The 18,128-nt window shown below is 39.2% G+C and overlaps 1 protein-coding gene across 1 annotated transcript in view; it reads right to left on the bottom strand.

Moving 5' to 3' along the window:
- Nucleotides 1–10,356, bottom strand: part of LOC122652913 (dnaJ homolog subfamily C GRV2-like) — a 50,330-nt gene extending 39,974 nt beyond the window's left edge. The window contains exons 1-7 of the mRNA XM_043846795.1: nt 9,430–10,356; nt 4,341–4,574; nt 3,985–4,072; nt 3,674–3,879; nt 2,714–2,815; nt 2,581–2,643; nt 166–2,427 (exon numbers count right to left, since the gene is read on the bottom strand). Of these exons, the coding sequence (XP_043702730.1) occupies nt 166–2,427; nt 2,581–2,643; nt 2,714–2,815; nt 3,674–3,879; nt 3,985–4,072; nt 4,341–4,574; nt 9,430–9,888 (3,414 nt within the window). The 5' untranslated portion in view covers nt 9,889–10,356. The remainder of the gene's footprint in view (nt 1–165; nt 2,428–2,580; nt 2,644–2,713; nt 2,816–3,673; nt 3,880–3,984; nt 4,073–4,340; nt 4,575–9,429) is intronic.
- Between the last annotated feature and the right edge of the window lie 7,772 nt (nt 10,357–18,128).

Here is an 18,128-nt window from a genome sequence, read left to right as displayed (position 1 = left end):
TCACAAACATGGTTCTTAAGTTTAAAATACTTATTCAAAAATTTTTAATGGGCAAACCGGAAAAATTAAATGAAAGAAGCAAACAAAAAATTCAAGTAGCATAACAGCGCATAGTAGAGTAAAAGTATGTCCCTGTAAGTTGTTTCGGTAACAGCATGGAAGTACCTTTAGAAGAAGAAGTAGACGGTTCCTCAAAGCTCGATCATCAGTCCTATCTAACAAAACTGAAATGTGAGCAGTACCATCAAATGGGCCAATTGTTTTATAATGCTGCTCATATACGATTGCCATTGCTCTTGCACAGAGCTCTCTAACTGAAGAGCCTCCACCTCCGCCAAAACCATCTAGCCTTCCCATATCACACCAATCATCAGATGAGCCCAACTCATCAGGAACAGCACCATCCACTGTAAGCCCTATGTCTGCATCACACAAGAACCGGTGATACAGTGCTCGAAAGAATGCAACTGGATCACGAAGAGGAAAATCCTGTGCCCTACCACTGCTGCCACTCTCAAGAAGCAGACGCAAATAATACTGACCAACACAAACTTCTTTGAATAAGCTCGGGTAGCTAACAGAGAACTCCGTGTAGTTCCAGGATATCTGAGGAACACAATCTTGCCCAGTCAAATCTTTAGTTGTTGCACCACCATGAACAATATCTTCTGTGCGCTCCTTCTCAACATCTAACCTATGAACCTCAGCTTGCAAAGCTTCTCTTAATTCTTGCCTCGTCCGTTCATTCCATATCAAGTCTGCACGGTTATGGTCTAGACTAAAAGCTCGCCAAAATTCAGGCCAGTTACAGAGTAGCCTGCCAGATCCAACAGGTGTGTTCTCCACAACAACCTGAGCAGGGGCAGGGAGGCCAGAATTCAGGGAACTAACCATATTAAGATCAGAGTCAACTGAATTTGAGGCATTTGAATCCAATGTCTTGGATGGACTTTCTAACGAAGCATCGATAGAAGCAACAGTATCTGACTGCTCAGTTTGTGGGACCCCAGGAGAAAATGATTCACTAGTAAAGTTTCCTCCTGTGGCGGAGGAATATAAGGGTTGAACCTGTGCCGAATTCATATCTTGAGACAATTTTTGGTGGTTGTCTGGTCCTCTAAAAGCAGCAGCATTTACCTGCGTGGCTGTGTCAGTAACTTCTACATGATTCAAAGAAGGTAAAGCAGGTTCCTCAGAAGCTACGCTTCTCATAGCCCGACCTTTCCTCTGCTGAAGTATGCGTCTCTGTCTTCTCCTAGTCAAAGGTGCTTCTTGATTAAGCATGTTTTGTGCGTCTTCATCCAAAATCCCATCAGTCCGTGTGTGCAAATAAGCAACAAGCCCAGGAGGGAGAGCTCTTGACAACAAATCAAGAGCAGGTTGATAAGAATCTGCCCATAGAGCTACCAGCTGTCGACTAACTTCACGCCGCTCACCTGCAGGAAGGTAAAATGCATGCAACAAGTGTCTTAACAGCGCACCATCACGCAAAGCAGCATCACGCATAGACTCTGCTGCAATTGCATCTTCTTCAGCAATTGTACGCATAATCACAGCTACAGTTTCTCTAACACTTTCAGCAGGATGTCCAAAAAGTGCAAACAAGCGACGCCGCAAGCCAGCCACTTGACGTAATAATTCAACAAAGGTGGTATACTGAGTAGTTTCACCATTGGGTTCACAAAGCATAGCCTCAAGCACTTCCACAACAGACATTGACAATAAAGGAGACACTGACATAGGCTTCAACCTGTTGACAAGGATGGTAATATAATTCTGATGTGCAAACAGGACCGACTTGGTGTGCATAAATGTTGCATGGCGCTCCCCTTTTGTATCCACCATTATATTTGTATCACCAGGACCACCACCAATTAGTACAGCAACAAGTCCCGCTGCTTCAGCTGCTACACCCTCTGAACCATTTCTGAGAAGACCCATTACTCTTCCAACAGCAGCAGGGAATGACATCACATGTGAAGCAGCACTTCTGGATGCCAATAATCTGCGTAGACATGCTACAAAACCAATAATTGTTGCAGCAGCTTTAGGGGATGGAGACGGTGGGGGCGGTGATTCTGGAGGCAGATTTGGCGTTGCTGGAAGCATTGTAATTAAGGCCATCAAAGTCACTTCAGGTACTTCAATGTTAGAAGGCACTCCACTATAAGGAATACATGCATTGAATTCCCTAATTCTACGCCACAGTTTAGCTCTAGACCCAGGAATAGAACCACCCTCACCAACAGCATCTTTGGCAGCTGCAGCCATATGTTTTAAATACATTAATGTGCTTTCCATGTCGGCAATGGAGCGTTGTACTCCACCATGTAATTGTTGCATTTGTAAATATACTCTTCCACAAGGAGGATCAATACGATGACCAGACACAGTCAACCTCGGCAATACAGGGACTGCACACTGACTCTGCAAACAGTAGATCAAGAAGACACCAGTTATGATGGAACAAAATTAAACGACCACCCAGTACAAACATAAAATCTTGAGTGTCAAATCTTGGATCAAATCCTATCTCATAAGTAACAAACCCAACCATTACTGAAGAACACATCTACCTACTTCGGTTTGCAGAACATCCCGCACTGCAGCAAGTAAGCTATCACGAGAAGTACTTGCGTAAACCTGAAATTTTAATCCACAAATATTAGACAGTCTCTGAAAACAATATTCAGAATGAGTTACTGATACTTACATGAGTAGGACAACCATCATTGAATTCAATTGCAAACATCTGAGGCTCCTCAGCAAATCGAACAAGAGCACTTACTGCAGATAAGGGACGGACAATGACAGCCTACAACAAGCAAACAAAGATTATCAACTCTAACATTTGACAGGAGTCGGTGTCAGCCACCAAAGTAGTAAACTACATAAGCATCGCATGATCCATCCTAAGAATCAGTAAGACCAAGTGTATGCTTTATCAGTATTTTTCCTAGACCCCACAAATTATAGGGTACTGTAAGATCCTATATTAGATGTTTTCATTATCATTAAATTTTAATAATTTCGATAATGTTTTGCTTTGTGCGACACATTTAGATTCAGGTATTCATGTATGACCAAGCCATACATCAAATATCGTATTTCCACAGTCCACACCCAGGGTCTGTTATATCAACATGGATAACTGGATTGATTGGAGAAACACAGCTTTATCATTAAATTAATGATGCTGTTCTCTGCAGACTCAACATCAACCAAACTGGATTGACTGGAGAAGCACGGATTTATCATAGAACTAATGATGCTTAGTGTTCTCTGCTGAGTCAACATCAACCAAACTAGGGAATATCCTAAGCTTGTCTCCAGACTGGAGCGAGTTAATATAGAGACCAGCAAACAGAACCATGCAACCAAATCCCTTACAAGTAAATGCCTCTCTGCGCTTCAACCTTTCCCTCTGACAATCGAAAATTAGTTCTAGAAACTACAGCAGGAATCCATCTCTTGTTATATCATCTGTATATATGTTAATAATGAAATAGCATACATAATAATCAGTACAACCAAATCCAGCTAGTACAGTCAGCACTGCAACATGAAAACGGCCAAAGGTGAAAACCTAAAGCAGAAATTGATGAGAAAAATAATTCCTGCAATCCCCTTGGTCATAGCCCTATGCATTTAACCTATGGAACCAACAGCATACCTCATAATTCTCTGGACGCCTTTCAACAAGTGAAGCCTTCGAAAGAATTAGTTGACGAGATACAGCATCCCCTTTCTCTCCAAATCCTCCTTTGGGTCCAATTCCCGCAAATCCCAAAACATTTACAGTACCATGAGCAGCAGATCGCAACCTCGTCACAGACCATTCTCCACAAGGAGTTTCTTCAGCTCCAACTGCTTCTTTAGCTACACTTTGCAAAAGTAAACCATTAAAAGGAACCTAGCAAATTAATATGGGGACAAAGTCATAATATTGCATTATGTACAAAGACATTCTCTCCAATGACATACCTCTTTTTTTTATGTACTCTGAAGTGCTGAGTGACTGAGAACTATCAACAGATATTGACAACCCAACCATGGATTTTGCAGTTTTAGTCTGCATGGGAAGTTCAACTAATACAGCTGAGTTTTCATGTCCAAAAACATTATGCAATGGGAAATCGAACTCCTGCATACTGAACAAAATGCGCTTTTATCCAGTAAACTAATTAATCCAAGCATATACTTCATCTAGAACTCAGATTCTGCTCAAAGCAGTTGTGACGAAAGAGGTAATATACTAATATCGCCACACCCCTACCCCTTTTTTATGGGGGGAAGGAGGGGGGCTAGCAGAGAAATGGAGTGAGAAGATGCAAGCATACCAGATTTGATATAATAACAGTGTTTGTTGCCCCTGGGGCAGCTTGAAAAGCTTTAGATTTTCTGCCGTACAAAGGGCAAAGAACAAAACCACCATGATCAACACTTCTCTTCCCATAACCATCAGACAAAAGAATAATGGCAGGGGAACCCATGTCTCTAAAATCCAAGCACCAGCGGAGATCTCCTGATTGTACTTCAAAAATTTCAACTCCAATAGCAGTAATTTTCAATTTCTGCACAAGCCATTTGATCAAGAATACTTAACACCATGTTAAGTTGGTAGAGAAGCAAGCTTAAAACACCAGCGCAAAACTGAAGCACTATTTCAAATAAAATCAGCACATATGACACAGATGCGATCTTGTATGCTATCGAATCAGATATTATCTAAATATCAAGATAATTGCATTAACAGATATTGAAAAGGTTTCAGACCTTAAACCAGCATATTAAGAAATTACACACACACTTCACAAAATTCTCAATTGTAGAATGTAACCATTAAGAATTATGCAATTTGAGAATAGAAATGCACACCTTGCAGCCAATGGAACTCAAAGCGCCCTTTTTTATGTGCTTTCGAGATTGAATCGAATCAATCTCGAAAGCATTGTTGTCAATTGGTTTGGTTCGATCCAGTCCAACAGCCACCCCCTCCGAAGCCCAACAAGACTGAACTTATGAAAGACAGGAAGCTTCCGAAGCAGGTTTTCCCACCTCAAACAACTCTCTCAGGGCTTGTCATTGATCGAGGCAACTCCCAAGTCAGCTCTAAATCTCTAATACACTCATTCCTTACTTTATCCTTCCAAGTTTTTCCGCACATCCACCTTAACATCCTCATCTGCTACACGCCTACACATTGCTTCTCAATATGACACTTCTTAACTACCCAAGTTTCCGCCCCATACATCATAGTCGGTCGTTCAACAGTCCTATAGAGCTTTCCTTTAAGCTTTAAAGGAATATGTCGGTCACACAGCACTCCGGAAGCACCTTTCCACTTCATCCATCCAACTTTAATTCTCTGTGAAACATGATCCTCTATATCACCTTCTTTATTTATGATTGACCCCAGATATCTAAAATAATCACTTTGTGTTATCTCTCTTTCTTCAATTCGCACCATATCAATATCCATCATAGTATGGTTAAAATTACACATCATATACTCAGTCTTCGTTCTACTAATCTTAAAGCCTCTTGTTTCCAAGGTTGATCTCCAAAGCTCTAACTTAGCATTAATCCCTGCTTTTGTCTCATCCACCAAAACGATATCATCGGCGAATAGCATACACCACGGAATCTCATCTTGAATACTCTTGGTTAGGTCATCCATGATAAGTGCAAATCAAGGATCAGGAACTCGGGTTTCGACCTGGCTGAAACCGAGTTTTGGTCGAAACCAGGTCGAAACTTGGTACTTTTTCCCATTCATGGGGAAAAACCTTGGTTTCAGTGTCCAAAAATGGTTTTTTATGTCTGATTTTTTTGCATACAGCCTATTTTTGACATTTTAAACACAATGCATGAATTATTTTCACAAAAAACTCACTCAAATTGGTACTTGTGGTTATTGACCCAAGTTTACTAATGTACGTTGATTCAGACACTAAACTTGTATTAAAAATACTTAGTTCACATATAAATTTAAAGTACAAGAACCTTGAATAATACCTATTATCCAAATAAAACATTAAGCTCCTTCTTTCTCAATTCGATGCGGAGTTTTTTGGTGGGTCTAATCCACGAGTTGCGTACCACTGAAGAGTGCGAAGCCGTTCCTCTGAATGCACCACATATGTATCCCATGACATGTTTTGGGACCAATTGTTCTCATAGTCCATAACTGCCCATTGATAAGCCCCATCATCGACTTGTCTAATATATCCCAATCTAGGGAAGGGCTCACCGAGAGTGTAAGAAGGTGGAGCCGGTACACATGGCTCGGATGGATACCCGAAGATACTATCGACAAGAGATGACTCAGCACCTGACCCATCCCCAAATATGGGGGAAAAGAGGCTATACCAATCAAAACCATTGAAACCGAGAGGTTTCTGTCAAACCAAGTCAAGATATGCCTTTCTTGGTCGAGATGAGGTATTATATAGGCCTGGTTCAAGATGGTTCAACCATGTTTCGACCGAAACAGTAGTTTCGGCTGAAACATGGTCGAAACTACCGATACCGAGTCAAAACCATGTAGTTTTTAAAATCCCCCTCTATCTCATCTTAGAAAGCTGTGAAACCGAGATATCTCGGTGGTTTCGACAGGTTTCGACCGAGTTCTTCCAGGGTGCAAATAGATAAGAGCTTAAGGTTGATCCCTAATGTAACCCAATCGTAATTGGGAATTCCTTGCCCTGCCCTCCCACAGATCTCACACTAGTCACTACGCCCTCAAACATATCTTGAATAACATCCACACATTTTCTCGACACCGCTCTCTTCACAAGAACATGCCGGATTAAATCTCTAGGAACTCGGTCATAGGCTTTTTCCAGGTCAATGAAGACCAAATGAAGAAAAAATGTTTTCAGTATATCATAGACACTTGAAAAGGAGAAAATAGGGCTACAAATGGGATCACAACAAAAAGATACATCAATAGATAAAAAACAGAACCAGCAATGAAAGAGAAGAAAAAAAAGGAAATCCTCCAGTTTTACTCTTCTCAAATGATCTGATTCAAATTAGATCCAAATAAAACTCCATTCAGGTATGGCAAATTCCAACATGTAATAAGTTCAACCAATAAAAAGGAAAGACCCTAATTTTGGAAATGTTCAGGGTAAGATTCCCACATTGATCGTCTGAGCACATCCATCTTCCAATGCTTGAATTCAACTGCAGGAGCAAGAGAGTGTTCATCACCATCATTAAGTGTGGATTTGCATCTGAAGTGTGGGCTCACTTGCTAAATGAAGTAGGGGTTGTTTCGACCAGACAAAGTACTCTCAAGGAAATGTGAGATGGAGTGGAAGACAATAAGACAGAGAGATCCATAGAAACCATGAAAATTCAGGTGCTTCTCCTTTTGGATATACTGTGGTATATTTGGAAGGTAAGTGATGGTAGGATTTCTGAAAAACTTTTGGAACTAGTTCATAGAGCAGCAGATAGAATTAAGGTTTCATATTTTGTGGGCCTGTCACCATAAGGAATTTAGAAACACTTCTATAAAAGGATATTCAATTATTCATAGGGTGATGCCTTTCGTGCTTTGCTTTCTTTTCTCAATATTATAGCTTGCTTCAGGTTTCCCATTTATTGATAAAATCTGTCATATCAGAAAAGGAAATGAAAAAGAAAAGAAAATCATTTGCTCCTTTCTCTCAACAGACCACATAAAAATAGCATATGGAGTCATTCTCCATCAAACTTAATTTTACAGCCATAAGGAACAGCCACCGCACGTCTTAAGGATGTCTTAGGGAGCTACCCAATTGACTCCGAAAAGATATAAGAATAGATCAATACACTTGTAGATGCAACGCAATAGACGAATAAATAAGTGCTCTTCTTTGAGCCCACACTGTTAGCATCAATTGGTTAGCCTATGAAACTCCATCCCTTAGATTATTGGAGGTGCTGCAAATATCCAAAATAAGAAATTATTGAGCCTCTCCTGATACCTTGTGCTAGAAAATCATAAACCCGATCATGAACATATATATATATATATATATATATATATATTTATATATATATATGTCAGAATAGTCCTCGTTGTTATCCGATCATCATTAAAATACTGAAAACAGCATCCATAAGAACATGCAAATAGCCTTCCAAATTAATCCATTGAACTTTCAAGAAGACATCTTCCAAAAGTTGGATCACTTTACCAATCTCAAGAGACAAAACACCACTTGACAGTTGCCTCCTTATCCACCACAAGTCAATATAGTCTTGAAAATCATTCATCAAGTTTCTCAGCCTCCAACCATACTCCTGCCACTTTTTCTGTCTCATTCTCAAGAAACGAAATAAGTGGTTCCATTATGTTTTTCCACATCATACCCATCCCCATGAGATGAAATATCTTCCCAATGATCCCACCCATCCAAGGCTACCTAATATTTTCGTTCCACCATACTTCTCCAAAGCAAAATTGGTCACCACTACCCACCCCCCCCCCAAAAAAAAATCATATAAGAGCCTTACTCATCGAATAAACTGATCTAATTACCAACCTCCTAAAATTTTAGATTCAAATACTCATTTCCAAAGTTTTCCCCCCTACTGCCATCTCTAAACCCTTACCATGAAAAATAACTAAAAAAATTCTCCCATTCTTCAAGTTGTGTCACACCCAAAACCTCCAATTTATGTATAAATAAACAGCCTCTCCCAAGACCCTCCCAAGACACCGCAGTGGAAAGAGCCCCGTGCACTCGACACGCCCTTTTTTATAAACAGGAATACTACTCAGTGTTCAGAAATTTGGCCTTCAAAGGATAATTATCTTCTTATAACAGCAGCAAAGACGGCTCTAAAGCCCTCCACTGATTGACATCTTTCAATGCACCTGTGAGGTTGTGGACTACTGAGCTTTGCTTTAACGTGCCCCACCACCAACTTTAAAGAATTTTCATCCACTGACACATCAGTAAAATATTTTAGCACCGTCTAATCAACCTATTGGTAATTGTTTCATTGTTTTTCAATGCCAGATGGTCTTGCCTTTTGGCGTCGTCTACTCAAGTTAGTAACATTGTTTCATTGTTTTAGTATACTGGACGTATTAGGGATTCCAGTTTTTTGAAGAAAGAAAATTTAAAAAAATAAAATAAATTAAATTGCATTAGTGGACCTAAGAGTGTGATGAGCTATCAGACATAACTACAACCCTAGTCTTGACTTATGTTTTTTGTTTACTGCACTTTGTTCTAAATAAACATGTATGAGTCATCAGGAGGGAAATATTCTTTGCAGTATTTGTAGTTGTTGCTGTAATGGCAGTGGTGGTAGTGGTAGTAGCAACAACAAAAACAATAGAAGAAAACACGAGTGAATTATCATCAAATAGCACATTCAGAGGATGCATGAAGAACTGTAAAAGAAAAACAAAAAGTGACTTACAAAAGGAATCCACTCCGAAGTCTTCCGCCGAAGGTGAAGCACAGGAAATTCTGCAACAGAGCCAATACGATTCCATCTAATCCGATGCAGTTCAGTCAAAATGCTTGCCCTAAACTTAGATGAAAACTTAATACCCTTGAATTTTCCACGACCATCAGTACGGACACTGATCGTGAACTCCTGCAAATTTTCATCTCGTCCTAAGATCGGGCTTGCGCCCTCGTAGTCATTGGCAACGTCGTATGAATTGGTCACAGAAAGCGTTGAAGGGTCCAAAGTGACGATTGCAACATTAGAAATGCATAGAATTCTTTTGTACCGCCCTCGCCACGAATGCTTTACTACCTTATACCTGGCCAAGTACTCGAGTTCTTCAGCAGCAGGTGGAGGTGTCGAAGAAGAATCACCAGATGAGGACTGATGGTCAGAAGTAGAAGCGTGCCTGCTTACAAAATCCATCTGAGGAAGGTATGCAAGATAGTGAGTTGGACGAGCATTACGGCGGGGAAAAAACCAGAATCCGAAGCCCGTCTGAGCCGCTATCGGGCTGTGATGAGACTGATTAGCCCCCAGGACTTCGAAACTTGGTGAATTCCTCCAGACTTCGACTTTCTAATGATACTTAACAGATCAAAAACTCCAAAAGACAACCCCACTGCTTCATTAATGAATCCAAAACCCTAGAAACCTCCCTCAGCTCCCTTGAATCGTCGCAGCACCCTAGAATAGATCGCAAGAAGAACCCAAGAAATTGACTAAAAACGCAATGTTTCCCAGAAAATTATAAGAAATCAAATGAAAAAGCCGATGGATACACAAACTTATCTCTGTAATCTCTTCCAGAATTATGCTCTTAAGAGAATAAATAACGCATCTATAACCAAAATTTCATCAAATTTAATGAAAATAATTAACTTTGAATAAAGCCACCTTCACCTAATCGGAAACGAATTCTACAAAAGTTGTTCTATCTATCCTTCAGATCCGAGTATCGAACAGAAGTAGGGACTGTCAAGGAGGTCGATGATGAATTATGAAAATTAAGAGGGGGAAATAGTTAAAATGAAGAATAAGGGAAGAAAACGACCGATGATGAACAGTGTGTGAACTGTGATTGAGCCATTGAGGTCTAAAAGGTGAAGAAATGGAAGAGAAGGGGCTTTGGAGTTTGGAGAGAGAATAGAAACGGTGGCCAGCTTGCTTGGAGAAGGCCTGGTCAGGTGTAGTTAGTTGGTAATGACCACTCTGTCAAAGTTTTTGGGTATGGCCCAACATTTCGAAGTGGTATTTGCTAATGTGAGCTTGATTGTGATCTAACAGCTTCCCTGAACATCTATGCCGTCAGATTAAGGAATCGTGTCAATGTTTGAGTCTTTCTTCCTTTTAATCATCGATTAATCATTTATACGAAGACACAGAGTTTAAATTAGGCCTACTTAACATGCCGCGTGGCTTTTCTTTTTTTGTTTTCCTGTGTGAATTAATAGTTTTAAATATCTGTACCGACACTGATACTAATACAGTAATACACTAATACCATTACCGATATGTATCAGATCGTGTCGAACGGTTTGTTTACCCGTCCGATACCGATATTTGAAACGGTAGAGACAAAATCAAACCGCTGAATAGCTAAACAATTATCATATACAAACCAAAAGGGGAAAGTTTTCATACACGGCTGTGTAAGCCGTGTATGTGAGAGGGTGGGAGTTTCAAGTGGGGATTTATGACTTTTCCAATTCTTTGTGAGAGAGGACATGATCGTGCTTGCTTACAAGGCCGTGTATGAAAACTTTCCCCTATACGTACAAAATAGGAGAAAGTTTTTCTCCACCCATAGCAGACGGTTCACCCACCATCCTAGGGTTACAAACCCTTATAGGGGTTTAGCACAAGTCCAAAATACCCTCCGATACCTCTTTCCGCTCGTCTGAAGTCTGCATTGAATGGATTCCCACTCGCCATGGCTGAAGGAAAACTCGATCTTGTAAAATATTAAGCTCGAATTAAATCATATATCGTTCCATCTTTGTTGAAAGATTTTCCTTTTGATTTTTGCTTTCTATTCTTTTCAATAAGTTTTGTTAAATTTTCAAAGCTCTATTTTGCAATTTGGTTGGCTCTTTTTGAGTTATAACTTGAAACATGAGTAGAATAACTTGATAGATACATATCTATTGTTTTCACAAAGAAGTAAAATTGAGATGGATGAAGTGGAGAGGTGTGTCAGGAGTGTTGTGTGATCGATGTATTCATTTAAAACTTAAAGAAAAGTTCTATAAAATTGTTGTTCGACCTATCATGATGCACGAGACAGAATGTTGGGCAGTTAAGAAGTGTCATATTTATAAGCTTTGTGTAGCAGAGATGAGGAAGTTAAAATGGATGTATAGAAAAACAAGAAATGATAAAGTACGGAATGAACATATAAGATGGAACTTGGGAGTTGCCTCGATCAATGACAAGCTCCGACAGAGTAGTTTAAGGTGATATGGTCATATTCAACGAAGGTCTAGGAATGCCCCTAGTAAGGAGGAGTGATATGATTCTGATTGAAGGAACTAAAAAAGCTAAGGGCAAATATTAAATGACCATAAGAGAAGTGATGAGGAAGGGCATGCATAGTCTAGGGCTTGTACCAGGTATGACCTTGGACAGAGCCTATTGGAGGGCAAGGATCTATGTCGCATACCCCATTTAGCTGAAATTATCGTGACGTGCTGGGTTTTACCTCTTTTCTCGTACTATCTTTCATCTTTTTTTATCTATTTTACATCTTTTATTGTTCTGTTTTCGTTTTTTTTTTGTTCTTCTCTTTTTTATTCATTTCTCGTCTCTTGCCCCAGCTCTCCTTTTCCATCCTTTCTTTCCCTTTTCTTGGTTAGAACTTTGTTTTTCCTACTCTGTTTTGTTTGGATCCATGTCACGGTCACCATTAAATTAGGATAAGGTTGTATTTGTTGTTGTTGACACAACCCTTACCCAATTCTGGATTAACATTGAATGACAGACAAACAAACGACCCCATCAAAATGACAAAAACACCCCCTATTTGATGAATCGTCATTGTGCATAAATCCCTAACAAAGAAATAGTTAAGCAGGAATGTAATGTTTTTCATTGATTTAGCATTAGGGGTGTCAATAAAGCCCGGCTGGCCCGAACCCGCCCTGAGCCTGGCCCGGGCCCGACCCTGGTTTTTCAACCCTGAGGGCAGATTTGGGTTTAGTTATAGTCTGACCCTGGCAGCGTCGGGTCGGGTCAGAGTTTAGATCCTGGGCCTAGCCCGACCCGACCCTGTATTAATTATAAGCATATAATATTACATATATATATATATATATATATTATACTTAATATAAGTATTTTCTTAACAAAAAAAAAAAAGAAGAGAATTGTAGAGAGATAATTACTAGCTTTGTCATCATCATGAAGTGGGAACCCATAAAAAGAGTAGATCATCTACTATTTTGATCAGGCCATAAAAAGAGTCACTGACATGATTGTTATTTAGTTGTAGCCCCTATAAGCTTCCAGGCCTATTGAGGGGACACTGTTACAATTGTAGAGAGAGAGTCTATACACACACCATTTTTTTCAACACATGTATTAGCTGTCCCACAGGTTGAGATCCTATGTTACAAAAACATGGTCTAATGAGATATGTGGATGGTGCAATAAATCAAGACCAACCCGACCCGACCCGACCCTAGCAATGTCGGGTCAGGGTTGAGAGTTTCTTGACCCTGGCAGGGTCGGGTCAGGGTCAGGGTTAAGGTTAAGGCCTCTAGGGTCGGGTCAAGGTTTAGGGCAGGCCCGGCCCAACCCGACCCATTGACACCCCTATTTAGCATGGTTTAAAACCATGGATATATACATGGTCAAAATACCTTACATGAAATATAGATGTACTAGGAATGTGAAAGATCTATATATCCTAAGATAACATAAGCTAACTAGGATGGGATAAGCCAAGTAATTAAGACTAACCCTAATTAAATTACAACTCGATCATATAACATAATTGTCAATACTTATAAGCTTTTGGACTCTTGCATCTCTACGGATTAATACATTGAGATTCTGAAGGTGGACAAAGACGAAAGATCCAATACCTATCAAATATCAATAAAAAACATACTTTAATTAGCAGACAAACATAAAAGTAAATAAATAACAAGAGATATGAGTAAGCATGAGATTGGAAAACAAAATAACAATGGGGAAAAGATCTCTACAGGGCACTGTAAAAATGATGTCTCTGCCCTGGGTTAGATACCCAGGTGGGATCCACATCCTCTACTTCCTCTTCTCTATTTCCATCCTACTTCCCTACTTTCCTAGCGTGACATGTGTCATGACAACCATCCAACGGTTGTCTTTTAAAAAATTCAAAATTTTTTGAATGACATTCCTCATCTGTTTGAACCGTTTTAAACCTCAAACCAACCCATCCCACCGGTTTAAAACAAACCAAACCGGTCTTAACTCCCTCAAAACAAACCCATTTCACTCTTGCCTAGGGTTTCAGATCAAACAAAAATTTTGAAAGCAGAACCTCTCTCTCATCCCTCCCCTCTCACAACTCCTCAATGGCGACGGCGACGCAGACAGCTTTGGTGACATTCTCTCAACCTCTCACTCATCCCTCCCCTCTCACAACTCCTCAGTGGCGATGGCGACGGCGACGGGGACGGCGATGGCGACATCCCCTCTCTCACCCTGCTCCTAATGCTCTCCGGTGTACTCGCCGTAAGCTAAATCACGATCTCTTCTCTTACTCACCCTGCTACTGCTGCTCTGCTTTCCTGCTGAAAATTTACTGCTTTTCAGAGGATTCTCTTGATACAAGGTATTTTGAGTTTATTCTCTTCTCTTCTCTTAATTTTATTCTCTTAATTTTACTGCTTTCCTGTTAATTTACTGCTACTTCACCATTGTTTCATTGTTTTTTTGTTGATTTTTTCTTCCTTATCACTCGGGTAAGGCCATTGCTACAATGATCCTTATTAATTCATGAAATTGATTTCATAGCTAAACCAATTTGACCGTAATGACATCCTCATGCCATTTTGATTTCAATAATTTTCTTAGTAATGGATTGTTACTGGTGCAACGGAAGCCGTTATTAGTTTGAAACTTAATAAAATTCAAGAACTGCTGTGGTAGTATGACTTCTCCGTCATCGTGCAAACACTCTGTAATAGAAACGAGATGTTGGAAAACACATTCCTCCATAAACTGATTTTGATGATAACAAACATTAAGATTAATACTAATATTCCAATCTTTAAGTAAGCTTCATAGTCAGACGTTGGAAGCATCAAGCATCCAGGAAAGACTTGATCAACGGAGCTCACAACAGAAGAGTTAAGGAAAAGAATAAGTTTGAAGATTGAAGAACAACTTTTAAAGGAAGCCAAGAATTAACAAGACAAAGACTCTCCAAGAATATTCAAGTGCATTAGAACACATTTCTTTACATGTGCATATCACATTGCACACACATTGCACTCACATGTAAGAGACCCTAGGAGGAACTCATTCCCATACCCTAGACTCAAGAAACATGGCCATTAAAGTATTAGACAAAAACCTATAAAGTCCCAAGGAAGCTGGACAAAAAATCCCCTTGACAGACAGTTAAAAATAGGACAACTGTCAGTCGGTCAACCTACATAATATAAAAAACACACACCTATTTCCAGTAGCCTGTCGGTTGCAACCGACAGAATTATAGGTCGATCGACACTTGTAGGTCGATCCATAGGTCGACCGACAATCGACCGATAGCCCCAAACTTGGCCTTAACGGCTAGTTTTTTATGGTCGACCGACAACCTTTATAGGTCGATCGACAGTCTAAAAATATGACTATTTTATATCCGTTGGAGAACAAACAAACTCCAACTTTTGGCTTTATAAAACACATCCAAACAAGAAACAAAATACATCTTTTAATAGAAAAAGTGCATAGTACATTTGTAAAAGTACAAAAGTGAAAATTTGTCATTGAGCTAAATTATTCAATTCAAGCTCCTCAAAGAGATCTTACCAAGCTCTTAACTCTCCACTCTCTCCAACTCATGCCATCAAGGAGAATCATCTAGGAGACTCAAGGTGCATAACTCTCATTCATATCATTGAGCACCATCACTCAAAGGGTAATAGTGTCACTACTCTTTGATAGGTATTTATACCAAACTTCTATTATATTTACTTGTTTATGCTTTTGATTTGATAAAGCATTGTTGTATTAATCTAGACTGTACTTAGATTAGTACAAGGACCCTCTCATCCTTAAGAGATTGAAATGATACTCTTGTCATGGAACTAAGATTATAAGGATCCTCTTATCCTATTAAAAAGAGTTGTAAATGTGTCATTTTCCTACTTATTGTATTGAAAAAAAATACTAGTGAAATTCTCTCAAGGTTGAGAAGAGTGGATGTAGGCTAAGTTAGCCGAACCACTATAAATCTTGTGCCTCATTTACTTTTGCTTTTTATATTTAATATAAGTGTGCAACCAATCGAAAAAGAGGCAAAATCCACTAGTGGTAACCTATTCACCCCCCTCTAGGTTATCCAACAATTGGTATCAGAGCGGAAGCTCAAAACTAAGACCATATTTGTCTTTATATTGTGCTAAAAATGATCAATGACATCATCATCATCTACACACCAAATTGAGGGGCTCGACACTTCTAGGCCACCATACTTTGATGGTGAAGGATTTGCCTACTGGAAGTGTAGGTTCAAAAATTATGTGTGTGCTCATAATATTAATGTATGGACTGTGATTAAAAAAGGTCCCTTCCAAATCACAAAAGAAGTTGGAAAAAAAATTATACCTAAGGAGAAATCCGAATGGACACCATCGGATAAAACACACATACAACAAAACTACAAAGCTATTACATTCCTACAATATACTCTTAGTGAAAAGGAATTCAATAGAACTAGTATGTGTAACACGACTAAGGAGATGTTTGATACTCTTGTCGTTACCTATGAAGGAACATCACAAGTTAAACAACTCAAAATTGACAAGCTTATTCATGAATATGAATTGTTTAAAATGCTTGATGATGAAAGTGTTTCTAACATGTTTGCTAGGTTTACTAACATTGTTAACAAGTTGAAAAGCTTAGAAAAGGAATACACCAAAGCGGAGAATGTAAGGAAGATCTTGAGATCACTACCCTCAAAGTGAAGACCAATGGTGACCGCCATCAAATAAGCTAAAGATCTAGAGGTCCTACACATGGATGAATTGATGGGTACTCTACAAACCCATGACGTTGAACTCCTTGAAGATGATAAAGTCATAGAAGTAAAAGAACCAAGGAGAAAGTCCATCGCACTCAAGACTTCTTGTGAATCCGAAGAAGAAGAAAGCGATGAAGAGGATCTAGAGAAAGAAATCTCTCTAATCACAAGGAAGTTTCAAAAATTCATAAGAAAGAGAGGAGAAAGATTCTACAAAGGATAACCATCAAAAGAAAACAAAGGTAAAACATACTCAAAGAAAAAACCTTTCAATACTAACAAATACATTGTGTGTTATGAATGTAGAAAGCCCGGACACTTCAAAATCGAGTGCACCAAGCTAAAAGAAAAGGAAAGTAGAAAGAAAAAGGCTTACACCGCCGAGATATCATGGGATTCAAGTGATAGTGAAGAAGAAAATAATGAATCCGATGAAGAGACCGTCAACTTGGCACTAATGGCTCACAATAATGATGATGACGAGGTAAACTCTCCTTATCATAGCTCCTTGTCGGTTTGCAATGATGATTTAGAATACGAAGAACTTCAAGAGGCCTTTAAAGAACTTTATAATGTAAGTCTCCAAGAGGAAGCTTCTAAAAAGGCCTTAGAAAAAGAAGTAGCCAATCTTCTACACAAAATTGATGAGTTGACTTCACATGCACACAACCTAGAAGAAGAAAATAAGAATCTAACCTCCACATTGCACACCTTTACTAAGGGTCAAAAGACCTTAGATACATTATTAGGAACCCCACAAAAGGGACCTCAAAATAAAGAAGGTCTAGGCTATGATGGTAAAAGACCACATCAAGCCAAAGGAAAGGAAAATATGAGAACTCCAAAATGGAGAAGATCAAACCAAGGCCAAACCTCACATCCCATTGTATATGAAAAATGTCATTTACCCGGGTATGAAACTTGCATCGGTGCCTATATTGATGGTAAGGTGATCTATAAAGAACTGGATACAAAAATGAAGCATCATGCATTCTACTATACTTTTCAAAAGATGACCAACAAACCTCAAAGAGAATTTGTGCCCCAAAGGCCACAAAGACAATATCCCAAGTCTAAGCCATTTCAATCATATAGGCAAAATGCTTCATATATGGCATATGCACCCCCAAAGACCTCAAAAACACTATAGATCAAACACATACACTAGGCCCCATGATTACCAAAGGGCTTAAATCAACAATAAGTCTTACACATCGCAAAATTACTATATTCTATATAGACACTATGAATTTCAAGGGCCAAGAAGAACCCAAAGATCATATGGACATCAAAAACCTACATCTCTCACACCTACAACACAAAATCAAAATTATAGAAAAGCTTGGATACCTAAGGGTATGATCGATCCTAACCTCAATGGACCCATGAGATTATGGGGACCAACATATAATAGATTGCTTTTGAA

Source organism: Telopea speciosissima, chromosome 2 (genome assembly GCF_018873765.1).
Source record: "Telopea speciosissima isolate NSW1024214 ecotype Mountain lineage chromosome 2, Tspe_v1, whole genome shotgun sequence".
NCBI classification, from domain to species: domain Eukaryota; kingdom Viridiplantae; phylum Streptophyta; class Magnoliopsida; order Proteales; family Proteaceae; genus Telopea; species Telopea speciosissima.
The sequence above is the reverse complement of the archived record's forward strand: the minus strand, read 5'-3'. Positions and strand labels throughout refer to the sequence as shown.